The 27140-nt window shown below is 42.8% G+C and overlaps 2 protein-coding genes across 2 annotated transcripts; one reads left to right on the forward strand and one right to left on the reverse strand.

Moving 5' to 3' along the window:
* The first annotated feature begins 12884 nt into the window (after nucleotides 1–12884).
* On the forward strand, nucleotides 12885–13511 carry LOC6610011 (general odorant-binding protein 56d). The gene is made up of 2 exons (XM_002034595.2): nucleotides 12885–13090; nucleotides 13149–13511. Exons 1-2 carry the CDS (start codon nucleotides 13031–13033, stop codon nucleotides 13509–13511), a joined length of 423 nt encoding a protein of 140 aa, XP_002034631.1. The 5' UTR covers nucleotides 12885–13030.
* Nucleotides 13512–23614: 10103 nt separating this feature from the next.
* Nucleotides 23615–25676, reverse strand: LOC6610012. Its single transcript, XM_002034596.2, has 2 exons — nucleotides 25204–25676; nucleotides 23615–25144 (listed from the first exon to the last, which is right to left on the reverse strand). The coding sequence occupies exons 1-2, from the start codon at nucleotides 25576–25578 to the stop codon at nucleotides 23684–23686; spliced, it is 1836 nt and encodes a 611-aa protein (XP_002034632.1). The 5' UTR covers nucleotides 25579–25676; the 3' UTR covers nucleotides 23615–23683.
* Between the last annotated feature and the right edge of the window lie 1464 nt (nucleotides 25677–27140).

Here is a 27140-nt window from a genome sequence, read left to right on the forward strand (position 1 = left end):
AGGAACCCACGCTTTACCTGCCCGGCAACAGGAAAACAGGGGTTTGTTCAACCAAAAGCCCCAAAATGGTAACACACGTTCTCGGCGAGTACCAAAAATTAATGGCATTTTAATTGTGGCCTAGTTGAACCACTTATTTGAATTGTGTGTTGTTCGTGAGGTCTGTCTTTTTGCTCTTTATACCAGTACCACACTTACCAGTACTTCCTGTGCGGCAACAGAGTTCTAAAATGCTGAATTCATTTGTGGCCAGCTCGAAAGTATCCTCTTACCGCTTGGCCTCGCTTAGCTGTCAATTGCTTAGCACCTTCTCGAATGGCTTGTCATAACGCATATGAAATTCGAGCAGATTTCAGAGCAGCAGGTTTCCTTTTACTGCCCCATTAAAATTGTTCTCGGTAACAAAGAAAATTCATAACGAACGAACGAGTATTTGTGTGCGTGTGTGTGTGTGGGCTTGGCCAGTCGAGATTCCCCGACACAGATACCCGTGGTTTTCGGCCCGGCCACTGGCTGCCTGGCCCACAATGTCCAGGAGTCATGATTCCGGACTCACGACTCACCACCCCCTTCCAAGTGGTATGCATGCCTGAGCACTGAAGTCCTGGGCAGGTTCGAAAATTGTATGAATATGAAAGTGATGAAAACTCGACGATAACGTGCCAAGGTCGTTTCCGGCCGCGTGCATATGACCATATACCATATAGACCAAGCCATACCATACCATACCATACCGTATACCCTTCGAAACAATGCAATGCGGTTAGCTGATGTTGGCCAACTCACTCCTGGCCGAGTGGTCTTTAAGTAAAACCCACTTTGTGGCCAGCGCGCCGCAAAGAAAAAGTTGCCACAAACGGACGTACGTCGGCAATTTCAATTTGGTTCTAAGCACCTTTGACTGATGGTTGGGTTTTGGGGCTTGATGTGGGGTTTCTGGGTGATTATTGAGTTGTTGCCGATAAGCTGGCCATCGTAATGAGCCCCCACCCCCAACACGGTTCTGTTCCTTCATCATGCAACACTTCAAAGGGCTAATCAGAGCTGGCACTGGCCTGAAATTCAAAACGCAGGCCGACGACCACCCGACGACTGCTTCCATTGTCTGGCACTTGAAGAACCTGCACGAAAATATTTAATTACCTCAGAGAGTCAAAATTAATTATGACAGCTGTCAGCTGAGTGTGCCAGACCGAAGACCAAAACCAAGTCAAACCAAAGCTCGGTTCACAATGGCAGGTGGTGGTGGAAGATGAAGCGTACAGGCCAGGCCCAAATGGATGGATTCCAGCGCTGAAGGGAGCGACAATGACCACGCTGAATGGAGATGATGAAGTGGGTCAGGCAGACCAAAAGTGACAACTGGTCGACTGGAAGAGATGTTAACCCCGGCGCGGGCAGTCCACTCAGATGGCCCCTGAAGAATTGAGCCGAAGTCTCGCATTCGAAAGGTTAACGAATTCAGAATTACAGGTGTTTCTGATTTCAGTGGTTAAAAGGGTTTCTTAGCTCCTTAATTGATTTCTTTGAATCCGAATCCATCAATGCATTTTCTAGCTGCAAGTATTGTATTTATTAGGTGCTATAATGATTATAGTTATTTAAAAAGATATACATTTTATTTAATATGAATTATTTACTATTTTCTGTCAAGGCCTCAGAATCAAAATGAGCAACTAAGAAAGGTAAGTGATACACACTACTTTGATTTATAAACCCAAAATGGCTTTATTCATTATTATTTCCTCATTAATATAATTATAATCTCTTACAGTCTTGAATCTAGGTCACTGCAATCTGACCTTTCTCTTACTGCCAGCTTAAGTCCCCCAATCTGGGAATCCATCTGTCAGCCCGGCCATTCATGACGCATTTGCAGCTAGATTATGCGACATTCTCTGCGCCCAATTGTCGTGCATAATATTGAAATATGTATGTTTGCTGATAAGCCCTCGGCTCCATAGCCATGTGTCCATGTGTCCATGACTGGCCGCTTAGTTGGACAGCCAAATGGCAATTAACGCGCCAAGTCAAATGCAACTGTTAGCCAAGGTTCTGTGTTCTGGGATGGGGTGGGATGAATATGCCTACATATAGCTTATGCCTATGATCCGGGAATCGGTGGGGCGGTTGGGCATTTGGAAAATGACAGGAATGTGTGTGTGCAGGGCTCTCCGCTGAGGGCCTCTCAACGAAATTAAGTCATTATTTTAATACGCGGCGTCACTTGGCCGCCGTCGTCTAGCTCTCCGCTTGATATATGAGCGATGTTTTGTATGCATAATTTCATTATAATGTACTACGCACTCCGCCTTGAGTGTGGGTCCCATTCCCTATCTGGAATGACTGGACACACACATATACGTATATAGTTATTTATATATAGGTGCAGAGGATGGTGGCTGTCCGCACGGCTGGCCGGCGATTATAAATGGATGTCTGTTAAGTGCGCAAATCGCCAGCGAAGCGTGGGCGAGCTCAGCTCAATTCAGTCCGGCTCAGAATAGTTGGGCGTGTGCCACGCCCACGGGCCAAACAGAGGCAGCTGCAATGCGGGTGCATCCCCCTCCAACCCCTCATCCACTTTTCCAGTGTGTTTGACTTCCGTTTAGGTTTAGGTTCGCGCCCAAAGACCATCGTTTTGGGCATTTGCATTTGTCTCCTACCGAACCTGGCATCTATCCAAATATACACTGAGGAAAATACGAGCAGTTTTCATTAATCGCATAAACCGGATGAAAAATAATTACAATTTTTTACATCTTTATCTTTTATATTTTTTATTAGACTGTAAATATAGCCACCGAAATAGGTACCCATCGCAACTATTTTTCTTCAGTGGAATTTCTATCTTACCGTATTTCCCAGCTCTATTCAACGCCCACGCATTGCTCAATTATTCCGAACGACCCGGTTCTACCTGTCTCTGCGTTTTGTGCGTAATTATGATAAGAAAAGGTTTTACTTAGGCCAACCCCCGCCCCCGACGGTGCCACGCCTCCTGACCGTACGCACTGTCGCCTCGAACCTTTTGCCAGCCTATTATTTTCGTTGACTACCGTTGCTCGTGTTCTTTTTGTTCTTTTTGTTGGCTCATAATGATAAACTACCTCCTTTCGCTGGCGTACTTGGCTTTTGTTGTTTTTGTTTGAATTTGACATGGTAATTAACCCGCAACGCTCAACTTTGCCCAACAAACTCGACTCCAAAGTTCTGGGCACAGGTGTGTGTGCTTGTGTGTGTGTGTTAGCCCGTCTGTCTGGGCCATATGTGCGTATGCCTCTTCCTTTAATTAATCAAATACCGGGTCTCAATTTTGTTAATTTCGCTAGTGACATTTAAAAATTGCTTTGGCTTAATGATTTAAAAAATTTGACAATATATAAAAATTAGCGATAGCAATTTGAGGCATATTTGGTAGCCGGCTATAAAAGGTGAGGAGCTATTTTAATGAGTTACTAACACTTTTAATACTGACTTTGTACACCCTTTAGGGAGAATAAATTGCTTTTCAAAATCATAGTAATATGTGTTTATAATTTTATAGTAAATTTTGCACTGAAAATTTCTGGGAAATTCCATAAAAAATGTGAAAAAAATGTTTGCAACAAAGTCTTTCAAATCTAATTTAGCAATCGAACTAAGCCACAGCGCAATCTACAAAAAATACATTTTATTCAAATTGAATATTGAACTGTGAATTCTGCGCTCAGCGTGGGCCACTGATTTCCACTTGTGATATTTAAATCGCCGAGAACAAAACCAGAGCCCCAGAGGAGAAAAAACAGAAATAGATACAGATACAGATACGGCGACAACAATGTTGATTTTATTAATTGGATTTGCGCTCTGGGATTTTTCGAAAGTGTTATATTGTTTGTCGTGCTGTTTGTATTACGAATTTGATTAATATTTGTCGGGGTCGCGGTGAACCTGTCGTTTGTATGTTTGCTGTCACGCCGCCTGCTAAACAAATAAAATTTTAATTTTTCTACCACAGGGGGTCAATTTTGATTCAATTTGGTCGTGCTTGTTGTCGACTCGAGCTGGTGACCCATCCTAACTTATGCATGACCATCTTGGCCAGCGGATATGGCTCATCCACTTCCAAATGGCGCCAGTTTCGGTGGCCTGGAGTTTGGAGCTTCCTCCCCGGTGCGCAAAGAGCAGCATTTTTGATTTTATTGAGGTGTCACAAAGCACAGGGCCAAACAACTCTGTTGAAAAATTGAATCCGGATTGGAATTGAGTTTTCAGACCCTTCGGAATATGGTTTATTTTTATGGAGCACTCTGCCCCCCGCGAGTCGTTCGGTGAGGCGCCGAAATCGTAATCAAAAGCATAAAAGAATTGTAAAAACAGCGTTCTGAACCGTTTTAATTGCTCTCCAGTTGGTTGAAGAAATCGTAGATGGCAAATGAAAAGCGAAGAAACGGGAAGAAAAGCAGACGACAGCAATTATCAATTGTGTTCCTCTGAAATTGCCATAAATTCTTGAATATAATAAACCACTTTATTTATGATACCAAGCAGCTGATTCCTGAATCCGTTTGGGTTAAAGTGTGGCTTTCGTAATTCTTTGGATACCCAAGTGGGAGTCGCTCGTGATCGACGGAGCCTTCCTTGGGGCAAGCTCGACTGATGAAACCCGATAGGTGCCATCCACGTCCACCATCGAACATTTTCCTCGCCCGCCCTGACATAAATGAATAACAAATTTAAAACAAATATATTTCTGTTCGAATCCGCACGACCCATCATCAATCACAGCCCGAAAGTATTTTGCTGTCTCTCTGCGTTTTGTGTCATTCCCAGGTCTTCGTTCATAATTATTTGGATTTTTTCTTCTCTGCGGCATTGCTTCGTTTTAATTATTTGCCTGACTTGCAGAGGCATAAATATTCCAATAAAGCTATGTGGCTTTTTGGCACGCGATGTTGCCTGGCTTTTATTCCGTTCATCGTTTTTGGTTTCTATATTTCTCTGTTTTTTTTTGGCGTTTTCCAGCTGGGTTTCCACAAATGTCAAGCCCTTTGCCTAGATATTGGGTCAATATGCCAGTTGTTTGCATGTTTCGTGTGGCCCGAGACATGCATTAATTATGTAGATAACTGGCGACTGCGACTGCACGGTGCCCCAAAAGAAATCCAAAATCCGAGTCGAAACCAAACCAGTTGCCCCCAAACCAAATCATATGCCGAACTGGTGACCCAAACACACATAGTACGGCTCCCTGGTAGTCGTACACAGAAATAAATGGTATCGGAAACCAAACTACAACGAAATATGTATTTCAACAAAAATTAAATAGTTCCCTACGTACAACTCCTCTGTGCAAAAAGGCGTTAAAAATAAATATGATGTAAAAAAACTACATATTTTATATTTAACTACCAGCTTCATTTTTCTGTGAATAAATTTGTATTTGTTTATTTGTTGTGTTTGCTAGATCGTTTAGGTGTCGGACATTTTTGTGGCAATGCGGCACGTCAGATTCGAAAGTTCAGCGACCAGAATCCGGAGGTGTTGCACCCAAAGTCCACACACGGATTGCAAAATCATGATTTGCTAAATGTCAGTTCAATTGCAGTTGCAGTGTGGAAAAGCAGTAAAATCGAACAAAGTGCGACACAAAACACGGATTTTATTAATTACCTTAAAAATAAACAGCCGTTGTATCTACATTTGTTGAGCAAATAAATTACAAAGTTATCTTTTCTCGGCTTCGGCGGGTTAGAGGAAATTTATGTGACTGCAACGCCATGTTTTATGCAAATCTATTAGCTGAATTATGTTTTCATTTTGTGTGAGCCCAAAATGCCGATTGAGATTTTCACCCAATCGACCATAGAGCTTAAGATGCAGGTCGATGTTTTGTTTTCCAATAAATAAAGTGAAAATTATTTGAATATTTTTCACTTTCCAATCTCGTCATTCGAAGAAACTGAGAGGCGAGACGATAACATTTCACTTTAAAATCGAAAATAGTGATGTTGATTTGGTTTTTACTTTAACACTATAATTAAATTTCTTGGGTGGGTTTTCAACCATGGGAAAATGACTCCAGTTAAAGCAGAGACCCTACTTATTAGCATTCCCTTCGAAATACAAAAGATTAAGTTGATTTAATGGCAAAGAACTAATTTGTTTTATTGTTCTTGGGCATATTCCTTCAAAGAGCACAGAGAAAAGTGTAAATCAAATTTAATCTTGACGGAAGCAAAGCATTAATCTCGAGCCTGACGTAATTAGATTTTATGTCGGTTATTTCAGAGTTTTTCTCTGCGGTTGCCGTCAATTGAGAGTTTTATTCTCGTGTTCTGCTTAATTTTCTATCACATCCAAACAGCGAGGCAATAAACAGAAACGAACGAGAGTTGGCAGAGCAATTAAGCAAAAATCAAAGCCAAATCAAAGTGCATGGCAATTGTCGCAGAATGGGGCTTAAACATGGATGAATCTGGATTTGGCCGGGATGGGAGACCGACTGGAAGATTGCCATTAACTCGTGGAGCATTTAAAGCTGTTGGGTGGATTTGATGTTTATGTGAAAGCGCATTAAGTGTGGGATCCAACTATCCAATGGGGGAACGCCGGGAGCGTCCTACCAATTCATTTTGGCATCATCAAGCAAAACAGAGCCAAAAAAGTCAGAACGATTATCTTAATTTAATTGTCTTTTATTTATGTCAGCCATGGCATTTATTTAGCCAAATGGATTCGGCAGCAAAACAACAAGCTACTGCATATTTATGGGTCTACACTGGAGTTGGATCCCCCTATTCTGGAAGGAGTATGTGCGTGTGGGAAACAGCCAACTGTCGCCTCCAGGGCCCACTGTCTTTGAAGCTCGTAAATAAGCCTTGTGGGATAAACCGGCATTAGAAATTGACAAATTCAACTACCATCCTCCACATACTGCCGCTGCCGCTGCCACTGCCTGCTGACTTATGTAAATTCACCCCGAAAAAACCCGCGCATTGTATTTCAATGCCCGCCAATAATCATAAAAACTAATTAATGTGCATCGCCGCCCGATTTTGTTACAAGTGCGTAGACACAGAACTTGGCTCGTATAATTAACGTCCCAAGTTTCGGGGAAAGCTCTTGGCAACCGGATATGGCCCTTGCCATTTTCCAGACGTCCTCCGTTTTGTTTTTGCTTATTTTGCGCTCGATTAGCAGATAGCCAGTGAAATTAGTAAATGAAGCTGCAATCTCGAAGGCCATTTATATATTTTTTTTTCGCTTCTGTCTCTGTCAAGATTGTCAGTATTATGGAGTTGGAGTTACCAAAGTTTCCTTCTTGTCTACTTATGACCATAATCAAATTGGTGGGTGTATGTCGGCTTTGGCCAAGCGAGCGGGATGAATCATTCATTGGATTGCAAAGGGGATAATCTCTTTGTTTTTTCCAGAAAACAAAACAAATTAACGGAAAATAAAATCAGGGAGTTCATGGAAATGGTAAGTCGCTTTAAGGCATTTTAATTAAATTGTAAACTTTGTTGGGATTCCATTTCTATAAGTAAAGCAAAAAAAATCTATTTTTTTTTACTTTTCCCAATATTCAATTAATACATATCGAAATGATAACTAATATGGTTTTGGCAACCGCTACATTAAATGTAACTACACTCGAGCCACTGATGGGTTTTATTTTGCATTTATAATTATTACATACAAAGTGTCCTTGGATTTGTGATGGCTTACGTTTGATCTTCAATTTTCCAGACCAACAGCACGAGAGCCAATTGCGGCCACAGGACACAAAACACCGAACGGAAGGACAATTCCTGCTTAGCATGCAGCGGTAGGAAAATAATATATCAGTGAGCCCAACTGTCAGTTTGGACCGTTTATTGGGGATTTTAATTTGAGGCAAACATGACAAAAACATCGATAACAAATTTCGGACGTCTCTGTCCCAAAAAGGGAATCCCTACTTGTCGCAGTTGGTTGCCCATTTTGAGCCGGACTTTGCCCCAAAAAGTGGGTGGATTCGATGTAAGATGATTGCGCGTTTTTCGATTCCTTGGACTTCGGGCTCGCCGCTGGAAGTCGAGATGTCAAAAAGAGAAAAATGTTTGACAAATAAACAGTTGCGAACGGCCAAATTGCCTACAGTTATTGTTTTGCCGTCTTGGCTTGGTGGAGAACCTTCTCGTTTATGATGTCCCTGGGCACTTTTGACCTTTTTTTATTGCTAGGAATCGCATCGTCTTGTGAATGCGAATGTATATATTCTTGTTATCACATCATTTTCCCCGATACCTGTCAATGTTTTTTATGCCATTTGTGAAAAATAAAAGTGTGCCTGGTCCGCCTTTGGGCAGTTTTTAGGGTCACCGAGGTCTGGTGACCTGTCGTTAGCTTATCTCGGGTCTACATCGCGCAAGGTGCTAATGTGACAGCTACTTTTACTCGACTGCGGCTCATTAGTCGGCTCTGCAAATATTTCATAATTCATTTCCATTTCGACCGCACAGTCATTTATTTAAGAGCTTTCCGGTATTCGTCACTTGCGGCTTCCATGATGATATATTGCCAAATCGAACTCTCTGATGAGATGCGGTTGCTAACCAAGTGGAATGCCCCTTGAAATTGGTTAATGTTCGTTGTGGGCAATTTAATAATGATTTAATACAACCACGAAGATTAATAGATCGATTATTTGGGGGAAAAGTCATGATGATTTTGGTAACATTTATGTTTGCGGGCTTAAACATTTTTAAGGATATATAAAATCCAAAAAATTGCATATGCTTTTAAAAGTAAAATCCTTTGGCGGGACTAGAAAAGTTCCTGAAATACTTTTACAGCTAACCAATTATGAAATCTTAAAAGGTAATAATATGGTATCATCTCAATTTGACTTTAAGCATTTAATAAGATATTATCTTAAGCATTTGATATGCCATACTTCTTTTCTTCAGAATATTCCTTCGACTTCTTATAAAAGAAAATCGCGCCAAAAGCATTCCTAACTTGATTAAGCTTCCGTTAATTTGTGGATACGATTCGAGCAGTGAGGAACTGCTTATTGTCTGGGTTAATAATCGGTTTCAGACTGAACCCTTTCGGCTTACTTCTTTATCAACTGCTCTAGTTGTCCTTTGGCAACGACAAACTGCGCTTAAACTTTCAGGTTTTTGTTATGCCAGGGAACCAACGCGGCTCAAACTCCTCGAGTTCGGTTGGAAAATATGGCCCATGGCTATAATTACTATATGTATGGCTGCGCCGGCTTCTGCGGCGTCTGCAACATTTATAAGTTTATCGTATGATTGCCGTCGTCCGTCGACCTGGATGGGACCGGATTTGGATTGGTTCGACTTGGTTGGGTTTTGAGGGGGACTCCAGAGGAGCGGCTGCTGGAGAAGGGCTTTTTGTGTCTGTCGTGTTGCGTGTCCTTTATGCATTTAACGGCTATTCGAAGGCTAAGGCAAACGCAGGCCTGCCTATAAATTAACTAAATTGTTGCAAAATTGTTTGTGGAAATGACGAAATTATTATAAATGCCCGGCTAACCAAAAAGCGATCTAAGCGAAGTCAATAAACTGACACCACAGCAGGCTGTTCATTTAATAAACATTAATATGACTTCCACCGGTGCTCTCGCTTGTTAATTTGTGAATAATTACACATAATTTGCTTAAAAAAAGCCAGCAGACAAATTTTTCCGCATGCTAACCTGGCGGAAAAAGCGAAAAAAAAAGAGGAAAGCCCAACGACGAAAATACTCATTATTTATGCATATATATGTGGGGTTGCGAGGCCACAAAATTATGCATTACAAAAGCGGTTAAGTCCTTTCGGAAGCCGGCCATAACACCTCCGCACAGGATTCAGGACTCAGGATGGGCTGGCAAGGCAGACATGACTCCGGGGCAGAGCCATATTCATATGCATGTTGCTCCGATAATAATGATAAAGGAAAAGTTTTCCAGACAGCGCCTCTAGTGGGAATGCCTCACCTTCAACTTCAACTTCTGCATCGGACTCGCCCATAGGATATACACACGTTATGGTTGTGTGCGTGCAAAGGACTCAGGTAATTACCGTGTTTGGGGTTGCTTTTTTGGGGGTGTTCCGGTATGGGTTATAGGGTTGGGGCCCAGCTTGCTGGGGTTCGGCCGTTTTATGCATAAATTTTCGGCTAAGAAAGGCGCGTGCCAAATCAGTGTTTACACTTTTATTTGTTTTGCGGTTGGTTTGAGCGGGAAGTAAAATAAGGAGTTCGGGGTTAGCTGAAGACATCACTTTTCCGAGCAGAGCAGCCCCGGAAAGGGCTGATATTTTTGAGTAATGTCTGAATTAAAGCTCAATCGTTTTGGGAAAAGAATATACTTTTGGGCGTTTGACAGGGGGTAGTAAAAAGAAGTGTTAATTTGGTAGCACACCATAATAAAGACTGCAAGATTTCTATATTTTTCTTTAAAAACATACAATTAAAAAAATACATTTTTAAGGAATATGTTTAAAACGTATGTATCTTACATGTTCCTGCTACAACTTTTCTTCCAAGAAATTACGTTGATAAGTAAGGTTACAGGATGAGTTAATATTCCAGCTTGCAACCCCTTGGACGTTCTTCATCCCCAGCAGAGAAAAAATGCCTGTGGGAGAAAGTCGATTGGAGAAATGGGCGACAGGTCCCAAAGCAGTTCGGCAAATTGATGCCCCTTGGAAAGGACTCTCCTGCAATTTCAGCTGGGCGATGCAAATTCGAATGCTATCTCAATTCGGTCTGGTTTGGTGGAGAACCGCCACCTGGAGAAAGGACTTCGGGAAGAAAACTCACCCCGTTACTGGAAACCTGGGCTATAATTTGTGGGCTTTGCCTGCCCGGAGGTCGTCTTATTTATAGCGGGGCTTTAATATCAATGTAAGCCTTCTCCACCCACACTTTGTACTTATTGATACAAGTTGGCTTTGACTTCCGGGCTTTTTATTTCCACCTGTGCGAGGGTTTTGGTTCGGTTTGGTTAAGAGTATAAGTACCGCGGAGTATATATCTTGTATGGGCGCATTTTTGTGGTTATAATCGGATTTTATTGCAAATTAACGAGCAACCCTCGCCCTTCCCCGAGAAGTTTACCCACCCTCCTCAATGGGTATAATATTTCAAGCGCTCTGTAAGTCCTTTTGCCGCTGTTGTCTTTAGCTTTGGTTATTTATACGATTTTTATTACCTTCATTCGGCCAGAGCTGCTGTCTCGTTCTGAATCCCAGTCCCATTTCGATCCTTTGGTTGTTAGGCAGGTGTTCTTCTCATTTCTCCCCGCCCAAAGCCACTTCATTATCCTGGTGGAAAAGTAGCTCCTTACTCCTAACTGGCTCTTTATTAGCCCTACTTTTCGTCGAGTTGCATTTATTATTATGTGAATTTTGGTATTTCCTCGATATTAATTTGTTGCTCCTGCCGCGTGTTCCTTTTAGTGGCCTCTCAATATTCATTAGTGCTTTGATTTGTTATGGTTTCCCCTTGGCTTTTAGCGCCCAGTCCCATTCCCTCTCATCCGTTCACTCTTTGATATCAGTTTTTGTGTTGTTTTTATTGCTACGAGTGTTTTGATTACTGTGCAGAGAGGTTCGTTTCACTGCGATTGTGTGATTTGAATTTGGGCCCCTGTTATTACGCCAGCGAAAAACGACAAGTTGAACTAGTTTTGGCGGCAGCTGCTAGACAGTCAGAGTTTTCATATTTTTCAGATTTTCTTTACTCCAACTGGGTATTTTCATTTGAATAGGGGACTTGCTTGAAATTAAGCCCAGAAAAAATACAATTTAATTGTTGGTAAGTATGTATTCAAATAGTATGTAAAGGATTGGAAGAATTTATTTATGTTAAACGATTTTTTTAAATAAAGTGTTTGAGAAGGAAAATCATTAAAATGTTGACGTTTTTGAACCAACATTAACATTAATGGACCCAACTTGAAAGAGTATATATCAGAGTATTATCATATTTATCATACACCACAGCAATACTGAAATCTGGATTTTCGGTGGCCAGGCGTTGGTCGCCGTTGATTTTCATTTAATTACCGAACCAAATTTCCGACACTTTAAACGATGGCGGCATAAAATAATTGCAAGTGCTGAAAACATTAAGAAACCGGATTGCAGCTTCAGGTTGGGCCTGAGCTCGAGTTTCAGTTTCAGTTTAAGTTGCAGTTGCAGTTGCATTTGCCACAACACTCCACTCCGGTTTTTTAGCCAGCTCGATCGTTCGTTGGCTTTTGAGTTTCAGGCGCGACTTTCGTTTTCGTTTTTGCTTTTGCTATGCTACTGCCGTGCTGCTGCTGTGCAGCCGCTTTTGCTGCCAATTGTAATTGAATTTTGTGTTGTCGGCAAAGTGGCAACCGTCAGGCAACAGCGGCAGCAGAATGGCCAACAACCGACAGCAAAAAGGAAGCAATTTCAGGCCAAATTTAGTTTAAATGCCTACCCCTTCGCTCTCAACTGACTGACTGACTGACTGACTGGCGACTTTTTTGCAGGAATATGCCTCCTGTTCTACAGTGTGTGCTCGCTTTTAGAGCCGAGCGGCTGCCGGCTGGAATTATGCTTACTTTGGAATTCAATTAACTTGAATTTGTTGCAGTGGCGCGACGTGATTTCATTTTTCCCGATGCACTTTTCAAAGCACCAGTTTGTTGCGCGATGATTGTGTTTTATGGAAGCTAATGAGTGGTGGTGCCTCCATTCGGGTATCTCGATTTCAACGATTACCGAAATACTTTTGTCTCAGAAATTATGGTTGTTAAAAATGTCGACAAAATATTTATAGTTGTATCTTTCCACACTCAGTTAAAACAAAACTGTTCTGGGTTGATACCTACCGACCGTGTTTGAAAACCAAAATAAATACGGTAATCAAGCCGTTATTTTTTAAGCTAGCATATCTAAATGATTTTTTGTTATTTGTTTGTTTTGTTTTTTGTTTTTAGATGTTCGCAAAAGCTTTATTAACTAAATAGTATTGACAGGGGATACATGTACATATGAGCTACCCTGCTGAAAAATGAACTTTTTCGACTGCTGTACATTATTGGTAGTCGTCGGTACATTAACAACATGTTTAGTAGGTGCATTTATTATATTACTACGAACACTTTGTAACTACTTGGTATATTCACCAGGTACAAGCAGGTCCCATTAAGGATCAGTGCATGGCGGCGGCGGGCATCACAGCACAAGATGTTGCGAACCGTCATGAGTCAGACGACCCTGGCCATAGTGTCAAGTGCTTTTTCCGCTGTTTTCTGGAAAACATTGGCATTATCGCCGATAACGAGATAATACCTGGCGCTTTTGACCGAGTTCTAGGTCATATAGTTACCGTGGAAGCCGTAGAGCGAATGGAAGCGACGTGTAATATGATTAAGAGCGAGTCAACCCATGACGAGTCTTGTGAATTCGCCTGGGAAATCTCCGAGTGCTACGAAGGAGTGAGATTTTCAGATGTTAAGAATGGCCGAAGAACTAGAATCCACAAAGGATAAAATATATATTTGAAGAAATCAAAATACTACTTCAGCTAGTGTATTTTTTATAGCAACAACAACACTTCGATTACTAGGGAAATAAGATGGAAAATGTTTTTTAATTGGTGGTCAAACGTGCTTTGCATCCACTCAGTCAAATTGGGAAATTTCGCTTCCATATGGGGAAAGCTCCAAAGCGCCCTTTAATCGATTTCAAGTCCCCGCTCGTAATTCCGTAAAGTTTAACTGCAAAGTGTTCTGTGTATTTTTAGGGAGTATAATCCGAGCACATGGAAGGATGACTGCGAATCGAGTCCAGACTGAAATTGTTTGTTGTTGACGCTCGAGTTTAGAGCTCATTACAATTTTCAAGTACATTTGCGCTGATAGTTACACAGAACCAAACCAAACCAAACCGAACCAACTTCCATGTGCGCCATGCAGACAGACCAGCCCTTGAAACATATACTATGCAAATATAGCACAGATACGGAAAACTGCACTCCACTAAAGGAGGAAATCCGTGAGGGGAAATGTGGGTAAAATCCAGACCCTCCAGCGGGGCAAACTGTTGGCCAGGCACAAATGTCTGCTGACCATTAAATTCACTTCACTTCATTTAAATCTGAAGCATTGCTGGGCGAGACTTCTGCGGACATCCCAGGGCCATGCCTGTTGGTAAAAGTTTTTCAATAACACAAGAAAATTCATCGAGGAGGTGGCTGGCTGACAACTGCAAATAATAGCTTGGCCCTCTAAGGACATTGAAACATTCACACCGTGATGCCCTCCTTTCAGATTGAGAACATAAGCTCTGAAATCAGGGCTTTCTATCAGATTGACATAAATATAATAATAAAAAAAGTAAGATACCTTTAAGAATGTACTATGGGTACAAGATTATAAACCTGCGTTATTCAATTTCATTGATATGCAAATTTATACAATATATTACATATACGTCCGTATAAAGCATTCATTGTTCGACTTGTTGCTTAATTCACATAAGTTTTATTTAGGCAAGTGTTCGCTGACGTTGGCAACTTTCGATGTGCCACTCGGCAGGCCTCCTCCACTTGAAATTCGGGTACCGAATAGAGTCCGTATCACCCCCTAATTTGCTATGACTTTGATGCATCTATACTAAAATGCAGCTGGGTTAAACCGGTCCATTTAGTACCGTTCGTCGAATTGGTTTCATTTGCGACCTGCATGTCCTGGAATGCAAATTGCTCCTGGTCGGCAGACGATTCTCCGTTTTGGGCGCCCAAATGTCCCATGTCCTGCCCCGAAAACCGCAAAATCAAATTGATTTTGTCTACTCAAGCCGGGACATGAGTCCTCTGTCCTGGCATCTCACTGAACTATACTCAGAATGCATACGGCGCAAATTTTCATTACGCATCTGGAGCTCTGCTCATATGGCATTACGCATACGACCCATTGTCCTTGGCCGGACAATTGAGTTGCAAGCATTGTTTGGACACTGGGCATTGGATGTATGCATGTAAACATAATCAGTATTTGCAAATAGAGAAGTGCATATCAACATGGAATGGATTGCAGTTGAGGTAAACTCCCGACAACTAATGCCATTGCAGCAGAATGGTATGGTGATGAGGTGTGCGGGTTATGGCCTTATAGTCCGATTACGACTGTGTAGGGTCTCGACCAAAATATTCCACAAGTGTGCAATCCCAGTAATGTTTGATTTAATCAATCTTATCTAACCGAAATATTTCTAGCTCAGCATAAGCGCAAGAAGCTTAATTGGATAGCGCTCATCAATTATGTAGCCTCTGAAATTTGGCAGCGTTTCCAAACCAGCGTTTGCCCTGAGGCAGCAATTACCAAATTGCTTCGGACAGCCACAGTTCAACGGCAAAAGATCCAATGAGATACGATCCAGGTCCACCAGCTGCTTCCTTTTCCCCGGCCCTCTGCGCAAAATAAAAACAGTTGGTCCAACTCAATGGAGAAGATGCGATGACAAGTCGGGCGACAATCGAGCTCTCACAAAACCCGGACTCAATGGGAAACAAATGACAAATTTTTAATGCCTCACGAAACAAAACGCTGATAAGATCAGCGGCTGCCGCACAAACAAGACAAAGCGAAAAACCCCGAACAAAGCGCTGCGAATCCCAAAACCCTGGAAATTATAAAAAAACACAAAAAACAAACAAACAAACGGATGACAACGCTTCGAGGACGAGGATCTCAAGATCTCGGTGCGCTGATTTGGGAATTAAACACGCGCGAATAGGAATCAATGACGGACTACCTGCTCATTTGGGATCGCTGCAGGAACCTGGATAAATGGATGGATAGATGGATGGTTGGATAGATGGTCGGATGGTTATTATGGCAGACAGACGGCGCACGGTCGAACACACATTTGAGATTTTTGTCAACAGGATTCGGGATACCATGGGGCGTGCAGAAATAAAATTAGTAGAATACGCCAAGCACTCAAGTCGCTAGAAAAGAAAAACATTTTGAAAGGACAAACACACTTGAAACGCGAGCAGGACCGAACCAAATCATCGGGGGTAGCTGGTGGTCCTTGCACGGGTAGTTGTCATCATTTGTTGATTTTCCTTCGTCGCGCTGCCTTGTAAAAAATCCTTTAAGTGCACTCCAGAGCACAATGCACTCGCCTCCGACGGCCGAGTGTCCCATCTTTAGTAGGTTCCGCTCCACGACTCTTGGTTCAGCCATCCATTGTAAACGGCATGCCTCGTCATCTCATCTCATCCCATCTCACTACTCATCTACAGGGATTACACGGCATGATTCGTATCTTAAGACCCTGGATTAGTTGATATTTAAATCGGTGCTCGAGCTGCACATTTTATCAATCATTTCTATATATGCAGCAAATCTTTGATGAAGTAATATAAACATTTTTATACTCTCTTCCATAGCTCATACTAAATAATTTTAATCCATAATGTAATGCATTTCCCTGGCGCCAAAATGCTCTCCGATCCCGTCGGAATGGGGCTCCTTTCGATGCCCAGCTAATTTACAATTTCAATGTCACGCTTTGAGCAAGTGACGATAAATTCGCACTACTGGAAAGGGCCAGATTCTGGAGGGGATCTGGAGGGAGTCGCCACGCATCGCTGGCTTCTTGCACTTAGTGAAATTACATGGCTGCCAGGACTTGTTGATTGCCCTGCTGTTGCTCTGTTGGCTAAATTTAGCATTATTAAAAAATTAAGCTGACAACATTCCGTTGTCACCCAGAGAGACCGACGCACAAACAACAGGAGCAGGAGCCGAGACTATCGAAATGGGGATATCTGTTGAGGCAGTGAGGGGATGGAGGCACAGAAGTGCGTGCGTCATGTGGCAGGGTCTTCGGACCGCCCGACACTTACTTTAATTTCTAGGTGCCGTTGCAGTCGGGGTAACATGCCCCAGACTTCACTGTACTGCGGCCACATGCCTCCTTCTTGGCCCTCCAACTGATTAATTGTATTTCTGTTTTTTCGAGTTATGAGCAAGGCCAGAGACGCACGCTAAATTAAGTGAAATTTTTCATCCACATTTAATTACGCTAATGATCTGGGAGTAGGTTCCACTCCAAGAGCATTTGCCAGTTGCTACTTATTAATCGGAGGGTGGCACGTGTTCCCGAAAAGGCAAACTACTCCAGCAGCTGCCAGACTATGGGGAATTTACTTCACTTTCGGGCTGTTTATACTTACCTCCACCCACCTACTTGGAATCCAAAGACCCAGTGTCTCGACCCAGACGTGATTACCAGTCGCTGGCGTAGTGAAAAGTACACGAGTTGTAAGTCAAACTGACACTGAAGATTATGGTTTATGTCGACAAAGTTGACACGTTGTTTATCAAAAATGCAAGTCAAGGACTTTGTGTCCGCCGGAGGAGTCGTGAGCTAGTCGAGAACAACAACTCTGTGTTGACGGATGCATGGCAAGTGCAAGACAAAGGCCCAGACCTTTGGATCCAGAACCAGCAGAAATGCACAACTGCAGATCCCACTGCATCCAACCAACACCCCACAAGGGCCAACAAACAGAGGAAACAAACCGTCAGATAAGCGTGGACTTTCGGTAGTGGGGATTTTCCGAGGGGGGATTGTACACTGCTAGCTTGTAGTGCGTGTGTCTTACAAACTGTTGTAATTAATTTCGTTTCTTCGCGCCGGGATGCGTCAAATGCAGTCGAGATAATGCCAAGTCGGAGTGCATTATGTCCTGCTTAAAGTCGTTATAAATCAGAGATGCAATCTGTGGACACATGAGTGATTATCTGAGTCCCGATCGATGGGTACGAATGTGTATTTTAATGAAGTGTGCAAATTTATAATAAACATTTAAAGTGCGGAAATAAGATTACATTGTTGAGATTTTCAAACTTATCTTAACCAATATATTATAATAGACTGTTATCCACCCTGTTCGAAAAGTTGATAAGGTCATTATATAAAGTTTCCGGACATCCATTCGCTTTCATCTGCGGTAAATGATAATGGGAAGCAAATCGCATGACGACCATTTAGATGACATAACCGATAAACTGTAAATTGCCAACAAAAAAACTAAAAAGTTTGTGCCACACACATTAACATTAACCTATCTGCGTGCGTATCGGCGGCATTTTCTCTTGTCTGGGACCCATTTAGGCGACCACGCCCACCTCCCGCCACTCTACGCCCCCAAAAAGCCAGTCAATCAGCGCCAACGAGCATGTGAGCCAGGCCAAAAATAAGATTCGGGAAAGGAGCCTTTCCACTTCGCTGACTTATTTCGTAGACGTTCTTTTCGCTGGCTAGGATTTCTTTCCTTTTTTTTTTTTAGTTATATACGTTAAATAACTCCCCGTTGCGTGGAAAACTTTGTTTACGGCAATAAAAAAGTTTTCTTAAAATATACAAAATAAACTCGAGTCCGGCTGCGGAAGACAGAAGCTGAGTGCCGAGAGATGAGAGCCGAAAAGGATGTTCAACCTTTTGGGAGCTCTTCCCGGGCGCAAATGTAATATTTGCTAATTTTATGTGAGTTCGGAAAGTTTCGCTGCCGGTCGGGGGAAATAATCCTCACGAGTAAACGCAAATCTGGCGCATTTATGGCTATAAAATTTTCTCGGAATGCACAAATGCTTTGAGAATCAGTTTTTAGCCAAAAAACACACAACAGAACAGAACGCAAAAAAACAAAAAGAAAAAATAAAGATATCGCAAGCCCCTTACACAGGTCTAATGTATGGGATTATCCCTAAACAAAGCAAACAAACGCCAGCAACTCACTGAGAGCGCTGGCAAATCAATTTTACATATCGCACACTCACACATCCTTCGGCACGACGAGGTCCTGGCTTATCCTTTCGCATGGAAATGGAAATGGAGTGCCGCCTGCCTAGCGCGAACTTGAGGAAAACAATAAACTTTCGCCCGGCATCTAATATAAAAGGTGAAAATCTTTTCGAAAGCTTCCAAAGGTTTTTGGCCCCATCTCCCCACAAAACATTGGGCTTCGAGCAGCAGCAGCTGGCAGCGGCCCATAAATGTGGTTAAATGTAAAAGTTTTTGCATCTTTTGGATGAGCGTGCGGTGTTTGTACAAAGTTCATGGCATCTCAGCTGGCTGGGATGCATACGAAATCAGGGGAATGAGGATGGTGATAATGGCATCCACTGATCACCGCACAAATTCTACAAAGTATTCGGTGTATCCAACATAAGCCCCTTCCCGGTTAATTATGAATGATTCTTTTCGAAGACTTTGAGTCAGAAACGCACTTAAAAGCAACTGCAACTGTAACCGCACAGTAAACTGTTTGAAAAGTCTTTTTTAAATAACCCGCGGCAAGAAAATGCAGAGAAATAAATATGCATACAAAAAATTAAGAAATTATTATTGTAAATTATTAAAATTAGGTTAGTACGAAAAATATATTAAATACGAAAATCGTGTTAGCTTGTCTTTAGTTTTCTGGATTTTCTCCCTTTAGATTAAGTGCAATTTGTCGGATTTCTTCCAGTGCATCTTGGTATTGCCAAGAGTGCCCTGGCTATTGAAACAAGGCCGTTGCGTGCCAGTTAAGAGCCCGAAATCAAGGGGTTATTGCATATGCCACACACTCACTGTGGAACTGCCATGGAAAATTATCTATCTGCGGCCCATCCCATCGCATTACCAAATGCTGCAGCCTGAAATACTCTAAAATGTTCCCAAACATTTCGTTGGCCCATGCTAATTATGGCCAGTAAATTAGCTGGCGCGACCTTCGAGTTTTTCGATAATAAGTCAGAGTATGTCGGTTTTGATTGATTAATTCAAATCGAACTGGGCCATGAATTGAATTTTTAATGGCACCATAATTTGGCAGCAATTAAGAGTGGAAAGGGTTAGTGGCTTTACGTTTGATTTAATATGGTTAGCTCTAGTGTGGTTCATAGTATTTAAAATCATTGTGGAATATTTTTTAGGGTTTTCTAAAGGGCATTCCCGCTTCTAAATTTTCCACTTCAAAACATTTCATTGTTAAATTTTCGGAGACTCCAGCTCAATCAAGTTGACACTAACACATGTCGGGCACTAAGTGTTGGCCCCCTTTCCATTCGGAAAAAAATGGGGGAAAAGCCTCTATTAATAGCGCATTAATTGATGATTATGTCGGTGGAAAGCGTCGTTGACAAACTACTTATCTGATGGATACATGCAGTTTGAAAACGCCCCTGAACGTTGCCATTAATCAAACCGTAGCTGCTGATTTTCGAAGAGCTTTGCTGCGGTTAAATATTTTGAGCGGCAACACATGTTGCCAGTGTCATAAAGCCCAATGATTTGTCTTCGGTGAGTGTGTGTGTTAGCCAAGCCGCAGTGACAGGCTTTGCAACATGCAACACTCTCAACTTTCAACTATTTAACGCCACAAAAACAACAGAAAAAGGCTGCGAAGTGCAAGTACTTTGAGTACTACGAGTATCTCGGCATCGCACTCGCAACTGAATTCGATAGATACTCGCAACCACAAACAAGCTGCAGTTTCGTAGAGCCAGATGTTATGGATAACTCGGGGGCTGTAGCCGGAGCTGTAGGCGTGGCATTGTGCGTTCTGCGGCTTTGGGGTCTCGGTTTTATGGCTTTCTGTTCGTTCGGGTACGGATTTTGCGTAAAAGTTTTTGAAACATTCGCGCAACTATGGCAAGCATTTTCGTATTCAAAAACTAGTTGGGCTGTCAGCATTCATCTGCTGGTTAGATAAATGCTAGTACTTATATAGAATTGCGGAAGCCAAAGTTTCGCCAGCAACTTTATGGGTATTTATTGATTTTAAAAATAGTTGCGACCGAGTTGGCCTGATTGATGGTTTGCATAGTTGCCGGTAGAACTCTTTGCCTCTGTATTATGGCGAGTGGATTCGTGAGATTTGGATGAGCCCAATGAAATGGGAAGTGATCAAAATGTTGTTTTGTTTCGAGAGTTTGTTTGCCAGCAAATAGTTAAAGTTTTAGTGGTGCATTTCATAGTAGTTGGCCAATTCAATTGCTAACTCCCGGTAATGGCGGCTTTGGGGTCTCCAATTCGATCTGAATATCAATCTAGTGTGTGTTGTTTTCGCCAAGTGACAGCTTTCCCCGGAATTGGACCAGCCTAATGCCATTGTGGCAGTTGGAGCTGCTGCATTTGCCCCCCGGCAATTACTGGCAACATATGCATTACGCTTCCCACCTTCGCATATTGGCCAGGTAGTTCTCCTTGGCCAAAAACTTTCGCCGAAATCCGTTCGGGTAAAAGTGAGGCTGCCGGCATTGGCCAGAAGTCTTTCGGGGGCAGCAGCCAAACATTTGCCGAGACACGACTCCAAATTAACACGTAAATTGCAGCGGGTTAACACGCGTTCGAGTGCAGTTGGAAAGTGTTGCCAATCCAAATGCCCTGTTTCCGCTTCAGATTTAGTTAAAGTCTTTATACATGCAGAGGGAGAAATAATATCAAATATTAAAAATAGATAGAAATATGTGCAATATTTAAGAAAACCATAAAAAGTTCGTTTGTACAGTTGTATAGCATATTCAATTCCCGTATTGTATATTAACATTCAAAAACTTTTTAAAACAACAACAAATGCTTGACTCCTTTACAATTTAAATCAGTAATTAAATGACACAGGGAAGGAAGCTTTCTTATCAAAGCAATTAATTCAACACGTATAATATCTTTTTTTGCGATACACTATAATATTGACCCTCTGTTAACACCATTTTTTTGCTGAATGTACCCCTGTCTTAGCCTCGTTAAAGACTGCTCGCTTGGTCGAATGACTAGCGGGCCTTGTTACAATTAATTGCATATGCCGGCCAGCATTTTTGCATACCGGCAACATGGTGCAGTTAACAATAAATTAGCGTTTAAAATGCAATGGCGTACCCCTTCGCCGATACCAAGTTTCTGGGCTCTTGGACTTGGGCTCGTTAGCCCTACAAGATCACGCAGGCGACGTCAGGCGATCAATCAAGAAAGCCGGTAATGTCTACCCATCGCTACACGATAGTTTAGCTGAATAGCGCAATTAATTAGTTTCGTGTTAATGAGCAATGCGCATCATCCCGTGGTCATAACAAGGGTTCTAGACACTCCAGTGCTGCGCACTCGATGCGACCAGGAATTTTTTAATGGCCTTCTGCAGAGCGAACTAGAAATTTATGTCCATCGGACAGGCCTGGCACGATGAAGACTCACTTAAAGTTTATGGAAGCCAAGGGATCCTGCACTCAAAGTTAACGATTTGTTGTGCTAAGACAAAAGAGAAGTGTTGAGACTACAGCGAACTTTTAGCTTCTGTTGAAAGTTACACTGAGAGTAAAGACCAAACATGATCCTGAAAGCATATTTTACATATTGTATTCAACCATATTATATATTTATTTCTTCCTGTGTGAAACACTCACATTGCTGCTCTGACTTATGAGGATTCACGTTCCGAGTCATTAGAGGCCGACGTTTAATTTACTTTTTTGGCTGGCGGTATCAAGCTCATATTGGATCGAATAAAACACAATATTCGAGGCCTCTGCCAGCTTTTACCCCTTTATTATTGTTCCCTGATAGGCTTCAAAACACCAGCACCACTCCGACCCCCAAAAGGGATGTCAAAAGTTATGAGCAAACAATTTTCTGCTTAAAAGCGTCTGTCACAAAACTTTCGAGCGCCCCTTGTCAAGCCAAACAAATCCTGTATTGTGCCGCCCATGTCGAGCAATACTTTTCACAATTTGTCTGTAATTACGACAGCCGGAAAAGTTCGGTAGCTCCTGGGTTTTTCCGTACTCCTCTCCTGCTTCAAAAATGAAATTCCTACGTAATTTGATTGTAACGAGCTTTGGCCATGGCAGCGCCAACGATCGACAATGCAAATACCGCGTATGTATCCTATTTTGTAAATTAATGCTTCACCCGATGGCGACCATTGTGGGGCGTGGCACCCCCTATTATTTGTAACACACAATGCGAAATATCGTGTGTCAGAAATCAGGAATTGATTCAGTCGCTGATTTCTATTGTGGGTCCTTCGAAAACGTTTTGTCGGCGATGCGTGTTGTATAATTTTTCGCATAGTTTTGCAGCTGAAGTGGTTCGATTTGATATACCAGCCCCTCCCTTTGGATCCTGTCAGCATACTGTTGCAAAGTGTTGTTGGCGACAAAGCAAACAGTTTTCATTTTCAAGGGACAGGGACCCTCCCCTACTCGCTTTTCCAACTGACCGTTTTTGCTTTATAATTTGACAATCAATTGACAGTTCGTTGGGTAAACAGAGAAACACAAATGCAAACACGCACTCGCCAAGCGCAGAAATATGCAACAAAGCCCTTGACAATAAAAATATGGAATAAAATATCAAATAACTTCGTAAAACTATTGGAGAGCAAATTGCGTTGGCCAACTTCGATTTCCCCATGACATTAGTTAAGTGCCGGAAACAAAGTGCTTGTGTGCGCAGCTTGGGTTACAAATACAACCTTTGAGCTGTCATTCAATCGGCAAAACTATGGTTTTTAACTGATTATATAAAATATGAGATTATTACAATATGAATCTAAACTACGAGTAACCGGTATTAAAAATCATATGGAAGCTCATTGACACAGCACAAGAACACTTTATTTGTATATACGTTGAGCTCCCATCTCAAGATTCAATAATATTTCCTATCGAAATCTTAAGCCTATGATGTCCAAGATATCTTCCTTGGTAAGCTTGTCCTCCTCCGCTTTTTGAGGGATTGGTGGAGGCTTCGAGGGAGCTGGAGTCGGAGCTGGTTTGTTTGGCAGGACAGGAGCCTTGGGTAGGGGAGATGCTGGCGGAACAGTTGAAGCTCGTTTGGAGTGATGTTGTTCCTTGACCGTAACCTGAAAATTGCTCTTGGGCTTTTCGCCCATAACCACCACGAGTGGTGGCTTAGTCTCATCACTAGAATGGCTGCTCGATGGGGGCTTCACCCAGCAGCGATAGGTCTCTAAGGATACGCCAGGAGGCGGTGGCTTGGACAGCAGATCCTCACTTTCACTATCTTCCTCTGTTTGCGGCCTCTCCTCCTTTGGATGGGACTTGTCCACCAGCTCTTCCTTGATCCTAAATGGCGTCAAGTAGGTGAAGAGGTGCGGATAGGCATGCTGCTTTAGCTCGCAGCTGCAGCCGCACTGGAAGTCCTCCTCCTCTTCCTTCTCTTCGTTCTCATGCTCTTCCACTTCCAATAGCTGTTCCTTTGCCTCTAGTCGGGCTATCCTTTCGACACTGCTTCCACGGAATGGAGCCACATAGCAAAAGTCCGTGTCCTGGTCCTCCACTCCAAACCTGGATAAATTCTCGCCCTGATCCTCCTCATCGTCTCCGTCATCAAACTCCGGCTGACAAGTGCACACTTGGCAGGTGCAGGTGCATTCCGAGTCGCAGGACAGATCATCCTTGGGACATGGAGGACACACCAATTCCATGGCTTTAAAGGGCACCCGGTGCTCCGGGAACTTATCGTCCTCCTCGGTGTAGAGCAACCAACGGCAGATGTATGGTCCCTGGCTGCATTCCGCTGTTATCTCCGGCGATTCCCGGGCTTCACCAGGTGCCCGGCAACATCTCAGGTGCGGGCAGTTGCACCTAGTCTTGCTAACAGTGGTGGTGCTACTGCCCTTCCGTGGAGTTTGCATTTGGGATATAGGCTGGTCGGCCCTTTTCAGAATATGATTGTGTCGTGATGAGGCAGTACTAACCGCCGCCGATGGTTTTTGCGTCCCTCCTCGAGTGGATATCTTTGAAGGAGCACTACTTACGGCCATATTGTACCTGCCGTAGAGCACCTCCACTTGCGCGGTGGCGGAGGAAGGAGTTTTGGAAGGTGCTTGTGATATGGGGGCCATATGCTGTCCACACGTACAGGTCACGTTATCCGCCCATAGGATTCGCTTCTTCAGGACATCGAATAGGTTTTTGTAGACACACTCGATCCGTTCCTCGAACTGCAGCTCCTCGGAGTACATGAGTCCAGCCAAGGCAGCGTGGATCTGCGCCGTGCGGCGAGCGGCGTGCAACCAGAGGCACTCCATCTCGTGGCTCATCTTGTCCGCCAGGCAAATGTAGCGACGCCCCTCTATTCCGGTGCCAAAGTAAAAGGCCTACGAATACCATAACCATAATTGCGTAATGATATGGTATAAGATAGAATTCGACCTACCTTGAATGCTCTTTTAACAATAGAGTAAGCCATCTGGGCATCCATTCGGGACATCTGCGCCTCGTGAGCCAACCCGTGCAGGAAACTCTCTTTGGCGAATCGTTTTCGGGGCACTCGGTCGATCCTCTGGACGATCTCTTCGTAGTGCTGCAGAGATCTCTTGATGACCCCAGCGGCTCGCTTGACGTCCCAGGGACGGAGACCGCAGATCCTCATTACCTTCATTACGCTGTCCGTGACATCCGCAATGTCCAGGAGGTGGTATTCCGCCTGCAGCTCCCTGTTACTCTCCCCGCAGTCCTTGTGATCTGGTTGGTGGCAAGGACATTTTGGCGGAAGTGGCGGCAAAGTCTTCGTTGATTCAATTTCAAACATTTGGGCTGAATTTTGGATTTATGAATTAAAAATGTGGGTAACTGTTCGTTTGTCAGCTGGAAGAAAGGTGGATTTGGTATTCTTAATACGTGAGAACGTACTTAGATTAAATATCAGGTTACAGTTGTCACTTTATTGAATATTTTAAATAGTTAATGAACGCATTCCATATACTTAATACTCGTGTGGTTCATTACGGCCTTTCAATACGCCCCCGCGGACCAAAACACCTGTCGCTGGGATTCCTCCCAGAGGACAGATATCCCGGACAAGAAGACACGGTCTTCGGTGTTTGAATGCTTTTCAGATGGGTGGGGAGAATGCATATTTATCACGAAACCAGCACGCATGCTGATGTCGATATTTGTTTACCCAACAATTTTTCCACCGCCCGCTCACCGCGCATCGCGCTTCAGAATGCATGTTTGCTGCCTGATTTACTACTGTTCATTTGAAATACTTTTATGATGCATTTCGAGCGGAAATGCACTGGGGACAAGATACACATTTCAACAAGCGAACGAGCAAAAACAACAAACATCAGTGAGTGCCTTAATATTTCCTCCATAATAGTGCTCTCAAAGAAAAGACTTAGGAATACAATATCCAGAGAAAGTGCACAACTGCCATATGGAATATATGATACTCTGAAATCTCTGAACTATCAATTTATGCTTATACCTCATTCTAAGCAGAGATTTTCAAATTATTGTACAGAGTGTTTGTATTTGTTAAGTTATTCGCTATGTAATAAATGGGTAATTAAATCATCTGCATGCTTCACTTGGTTGTCTGGTCACAACTCCATGAAGGTCTGTCCCGCGTAAAAAGTGAATCAAAGTCTGAACAAATATTTTCATGCGGTCGTGACAAATATTTACATAGTTGGCGCGCCATGGAATCCCGGGGAAGGTGAAATGTGGTTCCCCGTGCCTAAAATAAAATAAAATCAAACGAAATGAAAATACGACTGAAACAAAACGAGCAGCTCCGGAACAGAAAAGAGCGGAAAATGCGGGCACATTGACAGTGCGGGCGATTGATTTTTCCTGTGTTTGAATTTCAATTTCTACAGCCAGCCAGCCGCCCAGTGCCCAAGTAAAGCCGTGGGTCGTTTTTCCGGAGCGATCTAAAATTAATGCATTGCAAATAGATGGCGCTGCAGTTGTCAGCCAAGCAGATAGACAGCCCCTAAACTCCGGCATTGCAAATGGGAATGGGGAGTCATTCGAGACGGACAGAATGAGTTTAATTGTTGACCTTAGCTATTAGCCCCTGTCAAGGGGTCTTTTTGTCCCGCCACTACATTGTTTCATGAACACTGACATACACTCGTGCACGCATACACATCATTGTGCCCCTCAATTGATATGCAAAAAACACAACGCACATTTTGCAAAAGTTTCTTAGAATCCACTTCAGACGGTCGAAAACGCTTTGGAATGCAAAAGGCGCTGACTGACAATCGGATTTTCAGAGCCACAGAGTTCCTTTGTCGGCTCTCAGTCCCTCGATTTATAATCGCATTTGTTTATGTTGCAGCAGCAGTATTGTTTTTGATT

Source organism: Drosophila sechellia, chromosome 2R, assembly GCF_004382195.2.
Source record: "Drosophila sechellia strain sech25 chromosome 2R, ASM438219v1, whole genome shotgun sequence".
NCBI classification, from domain to species: Eukaryota; Metazoa; Arthropoda; class Insecta; order Diptera; family Drosophilidae; genus Drosophila; species Drosophila sechellia.

Coding starts and splice junctions, on each gene's coding strand:
- LOC6610012 (XM_002034596.2), bottom strand. CDS start 25,578: ATGTTTGAAATTGAATCAACGAAGACTTTGCCGCCACTTCCGCCAAAA. Junction 25,145..25,203: donor TTGTTAAAAGAGCATTCAAG/GTAGGTCGAATT, acceptor TGGTATTCGTAG/GCCTTTTACTTTGGCACCGG.
- LOC6610011 (XM_002034595.2), top strand. CDS start 13,031: ATGAACTTTTTCGACTGCTGTACATTATTGGTAGTCGTCGGTACATTA. Junction 13,091..13,148: donor GTACATTAACAACATGTTTA/GTAGGTGCATTT, acceptor TATATTCACCAG/GTACAAGCAGGTCCCATTAA.